General features: G+C 43.1%; 1 protein-coding gene across 1 annotated transcript in view; it reads right to left on the bottom strand.

Annotated features, from left to right (window-relative positions):
- The window catches only part of NIN (ninein), a 115,357-nt gene that overhangs the window by 46,105 nt on the left and 48,586 nt on the right, over positions 1-20,666 (bottom strand). The window contains exons 5-13 of the mRNA XM_008057265.2: positions 15,863-15,902; positions 13,670-13,860; positions 8,413-8,559; positions 7,744-7,911; positions 7,147-7,283; positions 6,664-6,804; positions 6,189-6,363; positions 3,299-3,409; positions 2,824-2,913 (exon numbers count right to left, since the gene is read on the bottom strand). Of these exons, the coding sequence (XP_008055456.1) occupies positions 2,824-2,913; positions 3,299-3,409; positions 6,189-6,363; positions 6,664-6,804; positions 7,147-7,283; positions 7,744-7,911; positions 8,413-8,559; positions 13,670-13,860; positions 15,863-15,902 (1,200 nt within the window). The remainder of the gene's footprint in view (positions 1-2,823; positions 2,914-3,298; positions 3,410-6,188; positions 6,364-6,663; positions 6,805-7,146; positions 7,284-7,743; positions 7,912-8,412; positions 8,560-13,669; positions 13,861-15,862; positions 15,903-20,666) is intronic.

The raw sequence follows: 20,666 nt of genomic DNA on the forward strand, positions 1-20,666 counted from the left end.
TGAGACCCCAACTCAAAAAAAAAAAAAAAAAATGGCTCAGCCTGTAATCCCGCGCCTTTGGGAGGCTGAGGTGAGTAGATTGCCTGAGCCTTCAGGTTCGAGGCCTGCCTGGGCAACTTGGCGAGACCTCATCTCTACAATAAATCAAAAAATTAGCCGGGCATGGTAGCGCTCGCCTGTAGTTCCAGTTACCTGGAAGGCTGAGGTGGAAGGATTGCCGGAGCCCAACAGGTCGAGGCTGCGGTGGCCAGGAGCGTGCCACTGCCCTCCAGCCTGGGCGACAGAGTGAGACTCCAACTCAAAAACAAAAACAAAAACAAACAAACAAAAAAGATGGCCAGGCTTGGTGGCTTAGCCTGTAATCCCAGCACTTTGGGAGGCTGAGGCAAGTGGATTGCCTGAGGCTGTGGGCTTGAGACCAGCCTGGACAACTTGGTGAGATCTCGTCTCTGCAATCAATCAAAAATTAGCTGGGTGTGGTAGAGCATGCCTGTAGTTCTGGCTATTTGGAAGGCTGAGGCAGAAGGAGCCCAGCAGATCGACGCTGGGGTGGACGTGAGCGTGCCGCTGTACTCCATCCTGGGTGATGGAGTGAGACTCCAACTCAAAAAAAAAAAAAAAAAGATGAACACGAGCAACTGTTGGTGAAGAGACGTGAATAAATGGAACTCTCATTCTGATGGAAATGGAAAATGGTGCAACCACTTTGGAAGAAGTTTGGCAGTTCCTCAAAAGGTTAAACACGTAATTACCTTATCACCCAGCAACTCTACCCCTAGGTACACACCCAAGAGAAATTAAAACATATGTCCGTCCACACAAAAACTTGCACACAAATTTTCATAGCAGCAATATCCTTAATAGGAAAAAACACCTCAAATGTCTATTAGCCAATGAATGGATAAACACAATGTGGTATATCCATACAATGGAATACTATTCAGCCACAAAAAGGAATGAGGTACTGATACATGCTAAAACATGGATGAACTTTGAAAACATGCTAAGTGAAGGAGGCCAGTCCAAAGGGCTACATATTATATAATTCCATTCAAATAAAAGGTGAAAAATGGTAAGTCTATAGAGACAAAGTTGATTAGTAGTTGCCTGTAGCCCAGGGCAGGTGGGGTGGGATGGGGAAGCATAGGAAAGACTATGGCTAAGTGGAACAGGGGTTTTTTTGGGGGGGGTTGATAAAAGTGTTCTAAAATTGAATGTGGTGATGACTTCACAATTCTGTGAATATAAGATTGAATTGTACATTTTAAATAGATAAAATACATGGTATAAAGCTGTTAAAGAATGAAGTGGATGAACTGGGGGAGAATTTTTGGCAGTATAGCTGACAGATTTTACTGATTAAGTTATTAAATTTAAAGACACTTAGAAAACACCTTAACTTGGCCCGGTTCGGTGGGTGGCTCAGCCTGCAATCCCAGCACTTTGGGAGGCCAAGACGAGTAGATTGCCTGAGCCTGTGGGTTTGAGACCAGCCCAGGCAACTCGGTGAGACCTCGTCTCTACAATAAATAAAAAATTAGCCGAGCTCGGTGGCTTAGCCTGTAATCACGCGCCTTTGGGAGGCTGAGGTGAGTGGATTGCCTGAGTCTGCGGGTTCGAGACCTGCCTGGGCAGCGAGACCTCATCTCTACAATAAATCAAAAAACTACCCAGGCGTGGTAGCGCGCGCCTGTAGTTCCAGCTACTCGGAAGGCTGAGGCGGAAGGATCGCCAGAGCCCAGCAGGTCGAGACTGCAGTGGCTGGGAGCGGCCACTGCACTCCAGTCTGGGGACAGAGTGAGATTCCAACTCAAAAAAATAAATAAATAAATTAGCCGGGCGTGGTAGCGCACGCCTGCAGTTCTGGCTACTTGGAAGGCTGAGGCAGAAGGATTGCCAGAGACCAGCAGGTGGATGCTGGGGTTGCCATGAATGTGCCACTGCACTCCAGTCTGGGTGACAGAGACTCAAAAAAAGAAAACACCTTTACTCTATTAGGCTCAAGAACTAAAACTTAATGACAAAAGCAGTAGAAATGCTTCATTTGTTTTCTCAAATGTACACATGTATTTCCTGAGAAGGTGGGTCAAACACAGCTTCATAACATGATTGTTTCCCTCCTCTCTGCACAATTAAAATTTTCATCTAAAGCAGTTACAACTCCATTATATTTGCCTGGTTAAAATAAACAAATGTTTCTGCTTTAAGAAAAAAGAAAATCCCAAATTCCTAAGTTTATTTTAAAAAAACCTTCTTGTTATTTATAAAATTGTTTGTGTTTCTCCTGGCAGGGATTGGGAATGGCTTACTAGCCCAAGACTTGAGTGGTTTCTTCTTCATTTGCATTTTGTAAATAAACAGGGTAAGGAATATATTCAGAAAAAGGAAAGCAAACCAAATCACATCAGATTAGGTCTGCAATGATCACGCAAGAAAGGCTACTTTTGAATAATATACCAATATGGCTCCACTTGGAATGAAACCACATTTTCCACCAAGCACTAGCAATTTCTGACCTAGGTAAAGCAGACTTAAATGCAGTTTGCATGATTCCCTATAGTTCAGGATCCTGAATGATAATATTAATAGGCCAACATTTGTGTCTTACTATATCCCTGGCTCTGTTCTAAACACTTTACATATATTCACTCACTGAGTCCTCACAACCCCATGTAGTGGGTACTCTTTTGCCATTTCATAGATGAGGACTCGCGGCTGTCACGGGTTAAGTGACTTGCTTATGGCCGCAGAGCTAGTGAACGGCAGAGCTGGGATCCGAATCTGGGTGCCGCTGTACCTCCTCAGTTCTCTTTGTCCACTTACCCTGCACTGCTGTTCATATTCATTTCTCATCTGTGTCAGCCTCTCTTCTTGCAGGAAGAATTCAGCACTGCTGGGATCGAGGTCACCGAACTAGAAGGGGAAAAGGGCAAAGCTGTCATTTTTTCCCGAGCGCCCTTCTTTGACCTTTAACATGGCAAAGGCCCTGGTTTCTAGTGTTTACCCAGTCTCTTGAGTATGAAAGGAATGTGACATTTAAACAGAAGCACCAGCAGCTGGATGACAGGGAGACCATACTAGAGTGATGTGTTCAAGCAAAACAGGGATCATTTTTCAGTGCCAAGCAATGTTTTCCTTCATAACCAACCTGGTACATGATATCCCCGCAAAAACTACAACTCCTTTTAGCCACCCAAACAATTCCCTAATAAAAATGTTCTTGGGGCATTGTTTCCACTCTTTTGAGTAAACTACACTTTGGGCTGCCTATCGGGAAATCAGATTTAAACACGCTTACCTTTTCTGCTAACACATTTTCCAAATTTCGCTGAAGTTTGTTTGTCAGATTCTCATACTCTGCCAACTTCTCTGCATTTTCCAGAAGCTCGTTTTCCAGACGACTGTTTTCCTAAGAAGTTTGGGGGAATTAAATGTAGCACGGATTAAGGAACGAGCAAACTGATGTACCATTTTATATACAGCATAAATCGGTACGCCAGAAAAATGTGTCTATCTTGAAAGCTGTAGTAGATTGGAAGTGACAAAAGTAAACATAAAAATGTTAATATCCATCTTACAACAAAGCACTGGCCCTTTTATTTTTGAGCCTGTTGGATATGGTAACCGCTAGCAACCACATGAAGATACAAAGTCCTTGACATACGTCTGGTATAGTCTGAGATGTGCCCTCAGTTTAAAATACACATCAGATTCCAAATAGCACAAAAACATAAAATAGCTCAGTAGTAATTTTTGTATACTGATTACATGTCAAAAGAACAATGTCCTGGAGATATTGGATTAAACATGGTTTAAGATTAAGTTTGCCCATTTCTTTTTACTTTTTTTTTTCGAGTCGGAGTCTCACTCTGTCGCCCAGACTGGAGTGCAGCCTCGACCTGCTGAGCTCCGGCGATCCTTCCGCCTCAGCCTTCCAAGTATCCGGAATTACAGGCACGCACTACCACGCCCGGCTGATTTTTTGATTAATTGTAGAGATGAGGTCTCGCTGCCCAGGCGGGTCTCGAACCTGCAGGCTCAGGCAATCCACTCACCTCAGCCTCCCAAAGGCGTGGGATTACAGGCTGAGCCACCGAGCCCAGCTTCTTTTTACTTTTTAATGTGGTTATTGCAAGTTTGAAATTACATATGTGGCTTGCATTCTATATCTATTAGACAGCACTACAGTAGAATATTTAATGACATGAAAATATTCTCAGTATGTAGTGTTGCCAAATGAAAGAAAACTGGTTATAAAATACCTGTTCAGCTGTCTGAAAAAGAGAATTCAGAAAAAGTAGAATAAGTCTACAATCAATTTACTGATATTATAATTTGGTTTATATTTAATTTATACATTCATTTTGGTTTAAAGACGTAAAATCTACACATAAGTTGCTTATCATTTGCTTATGTTTAAATTATTATAATAAAAATAAATCTATAAAAGGTTATTTTTTTCATTTAAAAAGATCTGTATATATAGTTTTTTAAAAGAAAGATTTCCGCCCACATTTGTTAAAACCCACAGACATGCCATTTGACAAATTTTCTTCTCCAGTGTTAAAGGCTGATTGGCAGAATGCTATTTCAAAGTACATTTTGCCAAAAGAATACAGAGCCAGCACATTTTTAATATATTCTAGTTCACACCCTCATTTAGCAACATAAAGTAAAAAAGAATGTACTTGAGACATTTAAAAAATACTACCTTTCCCTAAAAGGCCAATTCTATAATACGAATCTTTCAAAATATATCTAAGTTTAGAGGTTAAAACAAGAAGGGGTCATTTCTGAATATCAGGCACTGTGTGGGTGCTCTAGAAACTGACAGATCAGATATGATTACTGACCTCAGGGAGGAAAACAGATGTGGATACAGCTATGCATGACCCAGTAGGAAATGGGCTGTCCTCTGACAAGAAAAAGTAATGAGAATCCAAAAGCACCCTAGCCTGCAGCGTTGGGGAAATCAGTGAAAGAGCATAAAAGTGCCTGACCCTCCAGGGAACCAGGAGAACTAATGGCGGGAGTGGGGTGGGGGGGGTGGGGGGGGAGGCAGGTATGGCACTGGGAGTTGCTAGCAGGAGCTGATGTCTGAAGAGTATGAGGAAAAGCTCCTTCTAGGGACCTTGACTGAGGGTCGCATGGAGGTAGGAGCAATGGAAGAAAGAACGATTCAGGCTGCACAGGAACCTGCTGGAAAATCTTAATGAATTCTGAACCCATCTGAGGCGGGAAGTGCAGGGCAGGGGATATATCGGAGAGGCATTTCAGAGCCTCAGCACGGCTTAGAGACTGATGAGTGAGTGATAAGGGAGAACTGGGCTCTTAGCTGCTGGGACTTACAGCACATGGTGATGATGCTGATTAGGGAAAAATTGGGGGATGAAGTGGTTGAATGCTTCGGGAGCGATAATTAGCTCAGCTTTTGATGTGTGAAGCTTCAGAAACGTTTCCTAATAGCAACAATAGCAACCCTGTTCATAAGTACCTGTTAACTTTCCAGACACCGTCTATGCATCATCTCATGGAGTCCCCACATCCATCCTATAGGGCAGGTATTATTAAGGTGCCTATTTTGTACATTAAGAAACAGGCTAAGACACCCGATCAAAGTTTTCCAGGAAGTGGCAGTACCCAGATCTGAACCCTTCAGCCCAACTCCAGAGCCCCTATACCATATTACTTGGTGGGAAAGACTAGCAAAAAGAAGGATCATTCTCCCACCGAAGTGCAGGAAAAGAGGGGAGGATGCATGGGAGAAACGGTACATTTGGAGGCAGAGAGAAACAGGCATACCCCTGTGTGGCAGGAGGCCAGGCCGTGTGGTGAAAATATGGGGGCAGACAGGCAGAAAGAAGAGGATCTGAGGACAAGGGACAGGATAGGAGAAGCAGCTGAGAGAACCTGGGTGTCAGCCAAATAGCTCTGAGGGCCCAGTGTGCCTTCAGGGGCAAAGAAGAACAAGATACACTCATCTACACCATCAGCAAACCAGAAACCTGGACACCCCTGAAATCCAGATGCTAGGAGGGCCATGCCATGGCTGGGCCATGATCCCGCAGCACAAACTTATGGGAATTCTTGACCTGAACCCTGTGCAGACCTGCCCTCTTACAAAGCTGTAGCCCTTCATGTGGTGTCCCCAGCAGGGAAACAGACTGCAGAGCTAATAAGATGGTTACCTTTAAAGAGAGAGTGAGGCGGTCCCGGATATAGTTCTCTTCTGTTTTGGCCTTTTCAATTTCCTGCTCAAGTTCTAAGCGCTGCTTGCCCACCTGCTGCAGGATCTGCTCTCTCTCTTTTCGGAGTTCATTCTTTAAGGCTGCTATTCGCTCCTTGTACTCTTCATCCAGTTTCCTGTGAGGAAGAAAAACCGACAAGCTGCTGACACAGTCCTCTATATTGATCGATATTGGTCCCTATATCAATCCACCAAAAATGGAAACAGAGTCACAGAGCGGAAAAGCACCCTGAGAAAATGTCTAGGGTATCCTGATTTCCCTTAGGGCTTGGCCACCCTAAATCACTCCATCCCGGTGAGGCCAAACAGGTGGGACAGCAGAGCCCCCCAGGCTCTTTTCTGGCCCTGCAGCAGCAGATGCCATGTCCCTGGATCCCACTGGTAGAAGAGGAGGGACCTCGCCCTCCTGGTCACACCTGAGGTTGTACTCATTCCGGCGCTCTATGGCTGCATGGTGGTCATCCACCTCAGAGGCCATTAGGGACTTGAGCTTCTCAGCCTTGTCTAGATCTGATCGTAGCTTCTCCTTTTCTCTGACCACTTGATCAACTCGTTCTCTAGAATCAGAAATAAACTGGGTTAATAGGAAACTGTTTCTAAGCAACAAGTAGGCCCAAAAAAGCTCCCATTTGGCTTGCTTCAATACAAAAACGAAACCAAGACAACCAGAATCCTCCCCAAACAAAAAGGCATTCCACAGTTCCTATCAAAAGCCTAAATGTCCATCTAAGTTCTCCCTCATTTCTGACGGTTTATGGAAGATTTGTGCAGAAGTTAGGTGATAGAAGATTATTCATATTTGCCCGTGGGTTGGAAGAGTGTTTTTCAAAGGCATCGGAATGACATTGGTCAAGTAGAGAAGGGACGGACCGGAGCAGGCAATCCTTTGCTCAACTCACAGCAAATGTCGGATTTCAGCCTTAAAACTGGCCAGAGCTGCTTGGTGAATGCCATTCTTGGTGACCAAAAGTTCATTTTCAAGAGCGAGTGTCAATTCTGTCAAGTTGATGTTTCCATCAAGGCTAAAATCCAAGGCCTAGAAATCAGAACAAGGCACAAATTCAAGACAAATCACTGGTTCTATCCTCTAACAGCAGAAAATGTGACGGTTATACAAACTCAGAGAACTGAACACAATCTAGAGCAATCTCCAGTCTAGAACATAACTAAGTTCTCTCTAAGGAAAGCATAACATGATCATTTGCATGGTTTTAAAAAAATGATCTGGCATTATAAATAAACACAATGGAATAACTCTAATCTTTACCAACCAGAGATCAACTAAAAGCATTTCTCTTGTCGATAATTTTGGGGTTAGAAATATGGAAAGTACTGAGCAACAGGCTTCGGTTAAAGGGAATAAGGAAAGTGACTTATCTCTGAGATCTGGTGAACAGAAGTATCAAACCAATGAGTTTCAAAAAAAAAAAAAGGCAGAACATTTTCATAGAACCCTTCCCCAGTGGGTCACTTTTCTCCCATTTTAGCTGCCACACCTTCAGGACCTCCTGACTGTTCTCAATGCCCTCTTCCTGCCAGGCATCGAGTATTCTCTCCACAGATGCGTGGCCCATCCCATCATCCAGGCAGGAGAAGACCCGAAAGCCAATGGTGCTCGTCATTGCCAGTGGGGTGGTGGTTCGTCGTCCACTCTCATCAAAAGACTGGAAGAAGAAAGAGACTCGAGTAAGCTTAGCTTAGCCCTGGGCACTTCTGCAAGATGTTGGCCAAGGCCGAAGTTGGTCAATCCTGACCACAACGGGCAGAAGGCATGCTTCTCCACATTACCCTGTAGGAAAAAAAGTCATGCAGCCCCTTTGATCTTAGTTCCTGAGTGAGTCAAGCCCACAAAGCTTATCAAGAACAATTGTTCTGGTAGACAGTACTATGACACAGATGAGATGTGTCCCTGCTTAACACCAGGTTTCTTCTGATCCAGAGCTGACATGAAGAAGCATAATTAGCGGCCTTCCCACTCTGTAATTTATGGTCATTTCCCAAACCCAACCTTTCCTTCCTAGTAGTTTAGTCTTTCTTATTCGACCTCTGCTTCGTTCTCTCTCTCCTTAGTATTTCGCTGCAGACAGCAGATTCATTCGTTAGAAATTATTCAAGTGGGTTCTAACTTTTACTCACCAAGAAAACACTTCCTGCTGCTTTCTTACCTGCATGGACAGGTGCCTTTTTAGTTGTCTATATGGAGTAGAGGCTGATGGTGTAAGGGATTTTCCATTTTTAAACAAACCATAGAAAAAATCTTCTACACTCATTGTACCATCAGGATCAAGATTGTGGAATACTTCCTCAAGCATCTAGAAAAAAAGGAACCACATATTTTAAATACTTCACTCAAAATAATACAAAATAATACAAAACAAAGTACACTTCTGCCCAATAGAAATCAGTACCACTATTGATCCCAGGACTCCAGAAATATAATGACATCCCTTTATTTTCATTTCACTGAATTTATTTCTTTTCCAGTAATGATATATCCTCTCCCTTTCCACAAGCTAAATAAAAATTCCTTTCCAACATTTTCATAATCTTACGCAATTAAGCCAGTTAACTGTGTTCTCTTTAACTCACTCCTACAATAGGCAATCTTTAATGTTGCTACATATCATATTTACAAATGTAAAAATTACCTAAATAATATAAAGATAAAGCTTCCCAGTGTCATAATAATGGAAAGTAGTTGGACATTCCCTATGCCTTTATGCTGTGGTGACTCTAAGTGATATTTTGCTTATATTTAATTTGCCCTGGGACAGATTGCAATGAGCTTAAGAGTTTGGGCCTAAAACCCATAACCTGGGGTTTAGAACCTCACTTGAAATAACACTGTGTGAGTTGAGTTTTTGTTTTAACGCTTCAGCACAGGGGAGACAAAGATGGGGGTGAGAAGGATCTTATGTGTGGGTGCAGTAGAAAGGTTCCAAGAGACATAAAGACAAGGGCATTTTGGCTGACTGTTTTGCACCCTCTGACAGTCATCAAGAAGTCCCCCTATAGAACAGGGGCGAGGGAGGTTGGGCTACAGCCCCCTCCAGAGGTTTGCCTGGGGACAGGAAGGGGAAGAGAGCCACGGGAACCGCTGAAGCCATGGCAAGGGAAGGACAGGCCAAGGCCTTCTGCCAGCACTCAGATTCCTCCTTACTTGGGGGGTTAATTTTTTTCTATAAGAACACACCTCCAATGTACAAAACAGAAACCACTTGGGAGCTTGTCAAAATGCAGTCTCTGATCTATCAAGTCTGGCAGAGGGGCTGATGCTACGTTTCTAACAAGCTCCCAGGTGATGCCCAGGCCACTGAGAGGCAAGGGAATAGAATACGCAATACATTGACTCTTGTTGCATTAGAGTACACAACTGGGTCATTCTGACACAGATCTACATTTTTTGTAACACATTCTCCCAAATTTTAATTTTCATTTCATAGAACTGGACGACTGCTAAGAGTCATATCATCTAATAATTGTTGATTTTATTCTTCATGTAAGTTGCTAGGGGCATTTCATTTATTTCAAATGTTTTTTCTCCTAAGTCACATCCGTAGGAAACAACTGTTTCCATTCTTGCTTTTATACTATTTCCTCTGGAGAGAACTCTGAAACAAGAAAACCTCATAAAGAGTGGAAAGCAACATTGGAAGAAGCAACAGTTTCCTTTTTTTTTTTTTGAGTTGGAGTTTCACTCAGTCGCCCAGACTGGAGTGCAGTGGCCACTCCTAGCCACTGCAGCCTCAACCTGCTGGGCTCCGGCGATCCTTCCAAGTAGCCAGAATCACAGGCATGTGCTACCACGCCCGGCTGATTTTTTTGATTTATTGTAGAGATGAGGTCTCGCCAAGTTGCCCAGGCGTGTCTCGAACCCGCGGGCTCAGGCAATCTACTCACCTCAGCCTCCCAAAGGCGTGGGATTACAGGCTGAGCCACCGAGCCCAGCTCAGCAACAGTTTCTAATAGAGAATCTTGTGACCAAACCAACCAGAAGGTATTCAGGGCAAGATTTTGAGGTTGCCAAGATCTCTTTGCTTTTCTGTCTTGTTCTTATCAACCAAACACTGTCCTGCAGGACAAGATTTTCAGGACCATCAGACTAGAAGTGACAGGAACATCCTGGTGAACTGATTGACGTTAACAAGGTAACAGTTTGGCTCTAACTTTAGATCCACACTGCTCTTCATTGTGGCCTTGGCCCAATCAGTGCGCACCTTCCAGACCACCTAAACACCCATCACCTGATCCGTTCAACGTGGTGGAGCAGGCAAGTCCTGCCAGTTATTTTAGATGGGGGCGTGGGCAAGTGGCGAATCAAAGGGCAGGAAACAACGCAGGTTACATGGGCAACAGGGCACCCCATACACTCTGGGTGGGAGCTGCCTCTAGGACTGTGAGGACGTCCTTTTTTGGTTTTTTCGAGGTGAAGTATCACTCTGTTGCTCAGGCTAGAGTGCAGCAGCATGCTCACGGCTCACCACAGCTTGCCTCCTGGGCTCAGGCGATCTTTCTACCTCAGCCTCTTGAGTAGCAGGGACTATAGGCATGCACCACCACATCCTGCTAATTTTTTTTGGATTTTTTGTGGAGATGAGGTCTCCCACTGTTGCCCAGGCTGGTCTCAAACACCTGGCTCACGCAATCCTCTCACCTCAGCTCACTAAGTGCTGGGATTATAGGCATGAGCCACTGCACTTGGCATTTAGGACATTCTTACTCTCTGGGATGCACAGGCCAGGTCTTTGGAGGGTTGATGTCCCAGTGTGTATGTTGGGAAATAATCACAAACCCAAAGGCCCATGAGGTGGGGTAAATGAAGGAGGCAGGATGTTTTTAGGAAGTCAGAAAGTCGTGAGTGCTGGTAAACTGAACTCAGGAATGCGTGCCCTCTCCAAAGGAGCTAGTTTGCCCTTCCTGCCCTGTGATTGTTCTTGCTTCTAGAAAGCAGAGTACTAAGTCAGGCTCGGTGGCTCAGCCTGTAATCTCGCGCTTTGGGAGGCTGAGGTGAGTGAATTGCCTGAGTCCATGGGTTCAAGACCCGCCTGGGCAACTTGGCGATTCCTCATCTCCACGATAAATAAAAAAAAAAAAATTAGCCAGGCGTGGTAGCGCGTGCCTGTAGTTCCAGCTACTTGGAAGGCTGAGGTGGAAGGATGGCCAGAGCCCTGCAGGTCGAGGCTGCGATGGCCGGGAGCGGCCACTGCACTTCAGTCTGGGCAACGCAGTGAGACTCCAACTCAAAAACAAACAAATAAACAAAAACAAACAAACCAAAAAAAAAAAGCAGAGTGCTAGTTATAGGCAAAAGGTGGTGATGCTAGTTCCCCTTCATGAAACGCCGAGCCACTGTGATCTCACTCTCCTCACCTATAAAGTGAGGGGTGACTAAATCTAAAACTGTTTTCTGTTGTAAAATTTTAGGATTGCAAGTGGCACATCAATGAGATGATCTTGAACTTCTAGCTCCTTTGTGGTTTAGAGTTAGTAGTACTAAGTACTATAGTATTTCAGGGTTTTTCTTTAGGAAGAAAAACACTAAGTAAAAGCTATATTCAATCAGCAATCCTCTACTCATCCTCAGGCCAGAGGAAAATAACCAAATGTGCTACTTCTTTGCCCGGGTTTTGGAAACTCCACCACAAAAGAAAATGCAGCTTCCCACAAATGGCTACAGTTGCATTCCAAGAATTGGTTTCAGATAAACAATCCAAGTTTGCGAAACATTTTTTGGCAAAAACAATCCAAGATTCTGTACACTGCTCTGGTTTATAAGTTAGGAGGATGAATTTAATCTTACGACTCAACTGCCGCCACTGAAAATAAATGACCTCTCAGCCATTAAAAAAGGTAGCCAAAGGGTGGATAATGGTCACATATACAAAGGAGAAGGAAGGAAAAACAAAAATTTTCTGTTAGCTTGGCCGTTTGGAAGTTTTTGATAATAAATCTCTTTCTTATCCAGGAAAATGATACCACTTAGCTCTAGAGCAAGCGGACAGTATGGTTTCAAATGTCTTTATAACCAAAGATTTCCAAAGCTACAACTGTAGCCCTAACCTAACTCTGTCCAATACTTATTTTTCAGCTCTTTGAAAGGCATGACTTCAAATTATTTATATTCTTATGTTTCACAGTTATTTATGCACCTAGTCCTGCCAGTTCCTCTCTTAGTTTTTCAGAAAGCATCAAGTTCAGAGTTTGTCCAATTTAGAGTCTTTTGGGGGCTCATTCAAGATTCTGTATTTTCAAAAACAACCAAGTTACCCCTTTCCATTTCCTCATGACCAGCATATTATGATGACTCCTGGTTGCTCTATCTAACCCAAGGGTCTCTTTGTGTCCATATGGAAAAGCAGCTTAACCCATCGTTGGCGAATACGTTTTCCCTAGATGCTGCTCAATCTGCTTAAGAACCAAGGGTGATATTGAGATCTTTCCCCCCAAAAGCCAAAATGTATACCGGGCTTCAAAATATTCCTCCAGCTCAATTTTTCCCCCACACTATCTCCACGTTTTACTCCGTGAAGGACACCTTTACAAATGTGTCTGACATCATGGCTGCCCTGAGCTAATGTCTGATAGTTTCACACGGGGTAAGATGCTTAGCACAGAGAGCTGCAGTATCTCAGTAAGTGTCAGCTATCGTCAGATTTTCTTGTCTATAACACAACATGAGCCCTCAATGACAGAATAATTTCCTAGGAAAAAAGAAAATGTTGTCTAACAAGCGGCAGGAAGCTAGGATATGGCTAATCCTAGCCTCTGGCCATTCATGTTCCTTTTTTTTTTATCATCATCATTCATATTCCTTTTTAATTTTTTAAATTTTTGTGTTTTTGAGTTGGAGTCTCACTCTGTCGCCCAGGCTGCAGCACGGTGGCATGATCATGACGATCACGGTTCATGGCAGGCTCAACCTCTTGAGTTCAGGCTATCCTTCCACCCCAGCATCCCAAGTAGCTGGAACTATAGGCATGTACCACTAGGCACGGCTCATTTTTAATTTTTTAATTTTTGTAGAGACAAGGTCTTGCTGTGTTGCCCAGGCTGGTTTCAAACCCCTGGGCTCAAACAATCTCCTGGGATGACAGGTGTGAGCCACCACACCAGGCCATCATTCTTTTTTTGATTAGGAGTCTCACTCTATTGCCCAGGCAGGAGTGCAGTGGCTGGGCATAGTCGACCCCTCTGCCTCAGCCTTTCAAGTAGCTGGAACTACAGGGGCATGTCATCACACCCAGCTAATTTTTCATGATTTATTGTAGAGACAAGGTCTTGCCATGTTGCTCAGGTTGATCTCAAACCCCAGGGCTCAGGCAATCCTCTTCCCTCCCCTCCCAAAGTGCTGGGATGACAGGTGTGAGCCACCAGACCACGCCATCATTCTTATTGCTGAATAAATTATACCGCAGGGCTTACCTCTCCATCGACATTCTGCAAACCATACTGCTCGCAGATGGACACCAGCTTCTTTCGGTTCAGGTGACCATCACGGGTGATCCCCAGATCTTCACAAACTTCTTGCAGTTTCTCTTCTATCCAGTCTTGGGGAGGGGAAGACCCGTTCTGGGAGGCATTCAAATCATCCGGGTTCCAAAACCTTGACTGGCCTGAGATAAAAAGCATAGATTGTGTTGTCTCCAAAGGAATTGCAAAGAAAGGATGCCTGTTCTCAAAGATCAATGTGCTTCTTGAAAACAAATGGAAAAAAAAAAAATACACGTTGATTTCATTTTGATTTGGCCCTGAAGCTCCAATGAAATGAAACGACTGATTCTTAGGCAGCGGCTAGTGCAAAGAGCCATGGTTTTTTTTGCTTCTGTTTTTTTGTTTTTGCTCACCGGCAGTCCTACCTAAGTAAGAAATACCACCTTCTGGGCAATAGCGCAAAGTTTTAGGCTTATCTTATCCCAACTGAGATCATCACAAGCTCAGTGTGTAGTATAATCAGAAGACTGGTGAGAGCCAGAGATGGCCATACAACCTGCCTCGACCACTGCAACCAGACTACCTCCACTCTCTTTCTAGTCTAGGCACTTGAGCATCTTTTACTGAGAAAGAAATGATTTCATGAAAAAAGTTTCAAGCTAGGCCAGTTCCAAATCTTTACACAGGAATATTTTGACACCCAGAAACCAATAGTCCGGCTTGAAAGAATACCTGGTTGTAAGCTACAAGCTCCTAATTATGAATCTATTAAGGATGAGTTCTATGTGAAGACTTAAGGATCATACTGCTTATTTAAATACCCAAACTGTTTATTTGTGCCAGTAAAATTGTGGAAGCACCACTCAGTGCTACTGCTACTATTTATGAACAAGAATTAAGCCCACTGCCACCATGTTTTTCCAGGTTGGAGATGTAGAGAACAGGTCGACATTACACTTGAGCACAGTTAACCCAGACTAGGCGTGAAGTGGGCGAAGGGTCTGTCTACTGACCCACAGTGCCATCTGGTGGTCAGGGGAGCAACGTGTTCTGATTTTTTTCATTTTTTCATTTTTTTTTTTATTTTAAAGATGTGGGGTACAATTAGGGTTAGGTATACAAAATGGTCACTGTACAGGTAAAGTTGGGGCCTCACTTTGGTCCCCACTTCATCTGGTTTGAGATCAGGTACCCTTACTGATAAGGTGTGCACCCTTCCCCCATCCCCTGGCAGTATCCCACTACTGCCAATCCCTTTCTTATAGTATAATAATTGTTCAGGGTCCACTTATGAGTGAGAACATGTGGTACTCAGTTCTTTTTTCCTAGGATAGATCACTGAGTATGACAGACTCTAGGTCCATCCAAGTTGCTGCAAAGTTCATAATTTTGTCCTTCTTTATGGTTGCGTAATATTCTACTGGGTATAAGTACCACATTTTTTTTTATCCAGTCTACTTTCAATAGGCAGCATGGCTGGTTCCATGTTTTTGCCATTGTGAATAGTGGCTGCAATACACATGTGTGTGTAGATATCTTTTTCATAGAGAGATTTGAGTTCCTCTGGGTAAATTCCCAGAAGGAGGATTGAAGGGTCATAGGAAAGGTCAATTTTTAGATCTTTTAGGAATTGCCACACTGTTTTCCACAGAGGTTGTACTAGTTTACACTCCTACCAACAGTGTTGAAGCATTCCCTTCCCCCCCACGCACCCCCCCCCCCCCACTGGCATCCTCTCCAGCACCTGCTGTTTTTTGAGTTACTGATGATGGCCATTCTGACTGCAGCCAGGAGTCATCTCAGTGTAGTTTTAATCTGCATTTCTTTGATGATTAATGAGGCTGAGCATTTTTTTAATGTATCTGTTGGGTGCTCTTGTCAAGAGATGACTGTAATAGGTCACTATTTAGTTTAGGACTGTTTGAAAATCAATTTGAAAGTCTGTATAAGAGAGTAACTAGCCCATCACTAGAACTGCCCATCCTGGCTGTCATCTCTTGCATGACATTAAATGCTAGGATGTTGAAACTAAGAGATATCCAGTGGGAGTGAATTTGTTGTTGCTGTTGTTCTTAATGTTGATTCCCAGCTGGCCTCCAGCCTAAGAGATGCAGCAAGGTGGGGTGTGAGAGTGCCCTGTGAATGGCAGCCCTTCCCTCCCGACACACACCCAGCTCTTCTTACCTTCCGCTTCATACTCCTCGCTGCCTTGCGTCTTCCAGTGCTAGTGAAGAAGGCAAGAGAAGATTAGTGTGCTTTAGAACGTATTTAGAAAGAACTATCCTAGCTTTTCCTTGACCCAGTCACTCCGGGGCTCTGATATCATCCTCTGAGTGCGTCACACGATTTCAGGACCCTCTGGGGTTTCCATCCTGGTGGGTTCTCTTCAGTTAGCCAGCCAGTCAAGAATCCTAAGAGACATGACACACCCTTCTGCAACACTTCATGGAGAATGTCTTTCACATGCGCTACGTCACTTATTCCACAGCAAACGTAGCACGGCCTTTTACACCAAGCCAAAGCAAATATTCAGAATCTATCTGCCAACAAGGAGTTGTATGCATGCATTTATGAATTTGTCCTTTAACAAATGTGGGTGGAGGGCTCACTTTTTTGTTAGGCACTGTGCTAGTTTTTGGTAATACGACCATAACAGCACAAACGTACTTCCTGCCTCAAGGTTATATGCTAATGGACACATGCAGACTAGAAAACAGGAAGTACAAGAGGGAAGTGTTTTAAATGCTATGATGAGGGGGCTCAGGAGGGGACTCAGGATGCGATGAGGGTGCCCAAACGAATAATTCACACCTGGTAGATCAGGGTAGACTTCCTAGAAGAAGCAATTTCTAAACTGAGACCTGAGGCACAGACTGCAGAGAACCAAGTGAAAAGAAGGGAGGCTTATCCTACGCTAAAGCCAGGAGGAAAGAAGGAATCTGGCGTTATGGCCCAGAGAAGAGAAAGATGCCACCCAAAACAAGGATGCTTGAAAGTGTGAGTTAGGTAAACTATACATACCAGTCAGTTACATTAAAAGTAGTGAAACTTACTTGAATTGGACCATTTTGTCCTCTTATCATGCTGTTACTACTAGGGCTTCTCCAAGATCAGAGCACACAGGAGGAGTCTGTGTACTGCCCAAAATCAACCAGCCAAGGACACAAGCCTGGACCCAAATCCAATCCTTGTTCCACTGGCCAAGCGTGGTATAGGTTGGCTTCTGATCAGTTGCAACAAGTAGGTCTGCAGTGGCTTTGGACTCAACTGCAAATGGCTTTAGCCTGTCCAGCAAGCTACAAACACTGCTCTTAGAAGGTGCTACAGCCATCAAGGTAAAGCCTGTTAGAAAAGGCAAATCTCCCTTTTAAAACCAGGCAGCTGGCATAGCCGAGATCCACTTTATAAATGAAGTTGCCTGTGATAACAGGAAACCAGCCCATCCTCTGGGATGGCTGAACAGTACAAGACTTGTTATTTCTTAAATCTGAAATAAACTCAAAAGGAGAATCAGTCTAATGAATGCCTGTCTCCAGAGCTTGGGTGATCATGACAGGTGGTGGGCCTCCTGCAGTTATAGCTTCAATGCCATCTTTTAGTCGTTTGTTCAAGTTCAGTTGTTTCAGTAGTTTGTTCGAGTTGAAGTTCTTCCAGGCAACCTAAATTCACTCACCCTATTTTCCACACTCACTTGTGGTAGTTCTCTCCTCTTAAATGATCAACCATCTACCACGATTTCGCAGTTCCATATTTTACTTAGAAAGAGACTGAAGATAGATATTTAGAGAGTTCACCTAATTAGGCCACACTAAACTGAAACTCCAATCTGAAAATAACGAAATGGATTATTCTTGCCATTCAGAAGACACCAAAAGGTTATAACTCAAAAAGTATAAGTTCACTGCAACTCATTCAGATTGCAAATGGAAGTCTCTAACAAACATGGTATCAATGAACCCTGAATTAGAAAAGTGTGATTTTTGCTTGTTGGTTTGTGATAACGATGCCATCAGCTCACTCAGACTACAGTTCTACATAAAGAGATATCTCCAAACTGGTGGGTGTGTGAGGCATGGTAGGGGCAGTGAGAGAGGTAGAGTCAACAGTCCTCCATACGTTTTCTTATGTTACTGTTTCCGGTCAGAATTCAAGTGTTTTTATATGGCACCTTAAATCAATAAAAACATCCTGTCTGTCTGTCCCTCCACATCTATTTCCCCATCCAACAGAGAAGGTGACTTACACGCTCATACTACTTTGACATCCAAATTGTGAAAATTCATCATTCAGCATATAAGTTGTAAGTGTCCCAGAATTAAATCTATTATACCCACTTACAACATATAAAATAGGGTTTTATGATCTAAGAACCGTTGGTCAAAATAAAACCTACCAGATCACAAGCAGGGGATTTTTTTTTTTTTTTAAACAGCCAAAATGAGCCGGGCTCTGTGGCTCAGCCTGTAATCCCGCACTTTGGGAGACTGAGGTGAGTGTATTGCATGAGCCTACAGGTTCGAGACCCGCCTGGGCAACTTGGCGAGACCTCATCTCTACAATAAATCCAAAAATTAGCTGGGCGTGGTAACACAACATATAAAATAGGGTTTTATATGTTGCACCTGTAGTTCCAGCTACTTGGAAGGCTGAGGTGGAAGGATCGCCAGAGCCCAGCAGGTCGAGGCTGAGGTGGCCGGAGCGTGCCACTGCACTCCAGTCTGGGCAACAGAGTGAGACACCAACTCAAAAATAAAATAAAATAAAATATCTAAAACGAATGGGAGCGATGCCAAGAGAGCTCTGGCCAGGATATACAATTGGACAAATGCAATACAACACACATCTTCAAAAAAAATCCTTGAAGATTCCTAAAGCAACAAGGTGTGTATCTTATTACATAAAAGTTATTTCTTATGTCTGCTTAGTAACTTCTCAATTCATTTAAAAGGAGCAATGAGTTCAGAGAACCAAGATGCCACAACAGACTGTTTCCAACGTCTCATGGGTCCATGAGACTGGATGGGTATTTCTGACTCGGTCTTCAAAACAGACTTTCCTGCTGTCTATTTCTTCAGATTCTTACTCCTAACTAATAAGAAATCAAGTGTGGAGACTATTGTGCAGACTTGGGAGCCAGAGGGCCAGGCGCTGAATCTTGGCTTCCCTACTAAGTTGGTCATAGGTAACTTTCTTCTTTTGTCTCAAGTTCTCTACCTATAAAATGGGAACCAAATACTATCTATTTCACAGTTATAGCAAAGTGCTTAGAATTGCATGGACACATAATATGCTCTATAAAATTTTGATATTTCTATTGAACATGTGTTTATGTATACATATTAAATTTATATTTTTTGGGAGGCTGAGGTGAGAGGATTGCCTGAACCTACTGGTTTGAGACCAGCCCAGGCAACTTCACAAGACCTCATCTCTACAATAAATCAAAATATAAGCTGGGCATGGTAGCATGTGCCTGATAGCGTGCGCCTGCAGTTTCGGCTATTTGGAAGGCTGAGGTGGAAGGATCACCTGAGCCCAGCAGGTTGATGTGGGGGTGGCCATGAATGTGCCACTGGGCAACACAGTGAGACTCTGATTTAAAAAAAAAAAAAAAAATATATATATATAGATACACACACACACACACACACACATACACATATATATATTTGCAGAATTTTTTCATTACCATGTTTAAAGTGACAGCATCCATTTGGGTAGGACTGGGGAGGTTTCCGTAATTCAAATAAATTTATAAGGAAAGTGCAAATCTCCCAGCAGAGAAGCAAAGAACATAAACAGGCAATTTACATAAGGGACAAAATGATTAAACAAACATAGGGGAAGGTTTCTCTCAACAGCAAAGTATAAATTAAAACAAAAGAGTCAGTTGTTCCTATTCAATTAGCAAAGTATTTAAGATATGACTCCTACTACCACCAAGGTTATGATTCAAAAGAGGTCTGGTTATATGTTACTGGTAGCTATGTACGTGGATATTATTCTTTAATAAAGAAAATGGCTTTATATATCGAAAGCAATAAAAACATTCATCCTCTTTGACCCAATCATTTCACTAGGTATCCAAAAGCAATAAAATCAGAGAGAGTAGAAAGCCAAATGCATAAATATGTACATCATAGCACTTTTTGTAACAACAAAGTATTGAAAATATTCAACTTTGGGACATAAAGTATAATGATACATCATAATACCATTAAAAGTATAATTAGAATATCATGTAGGAACATGGAAAAACATTTTATAAACTGTTAAATGAAAGGCAATAGTACAAATGCTATTTAGGCTGTGGTTACTGCTAGCAAAATTATTTATACAACTAGACAAAGGCTGGAAGGAAATAGGGATGATAAAAATAGATACACTTTGGTTGAGACAATTTCCATTTGTTTCCCTTACTGTTATAAACGTTGCTCATGCGATACACATAGGTGCCACTTTCGCTATTTGTTTTGCCCACCTGCCCTTAAATTCTCACGAAATGAATTTCCTGGGCCTTGGGGGTGGGGATAAAGAGGGGATGTGCTCTCCATTTGGGAAGTATCATTCTGCAACATCCTTTGTACAGGGACAGATGGAGAAGGCTTGGTGCAAAGCCCAGGTGCCTGCTCAGGTGGTGGATGTTACATGTTTGGCAGAGTCTGGAAAGATCAGAGACACTAGTCGAGACCTGCCTTGGGGCCTGAGACCACCCCAAAGAGGCATTCTTGAAGTGTCAGGTACTACACGTTCTTCTAAACCCCATGTAGAACTTAAATGATGGCACATAGTTCTTATGACAAGTGGGGGGGGAGGATAAGTTAAACGTGCTTTAAAATCTTCTCGGAGGAATGATTTCCTAAGCATCCTTCCCATGACCCTTTGTAGGAAACATAGACCAGCCAGGGCCACCCTGCTAAGGGGAAGCAAACTTATGCTAATGGCTACATTTTCATTCCAGGACTACCTCAACTAGAGATGGAGTTTG

This window comes from Carlito syrichta, unplaced genomic scaffold (genome assembly GCF_000164805.1).
Source record: "Carlito syrichta isolate Samal-C Ts95f unplaced genomic scaffold, Tarsius_syrichta-2.0.1 Scaffold302918, whole genome shotgun sequence".
NCBI lineage: Eukaryota > Metazoa > Chordata > Mammalia > Primates > Tarsiidae > Carlito > Carlito syrichta.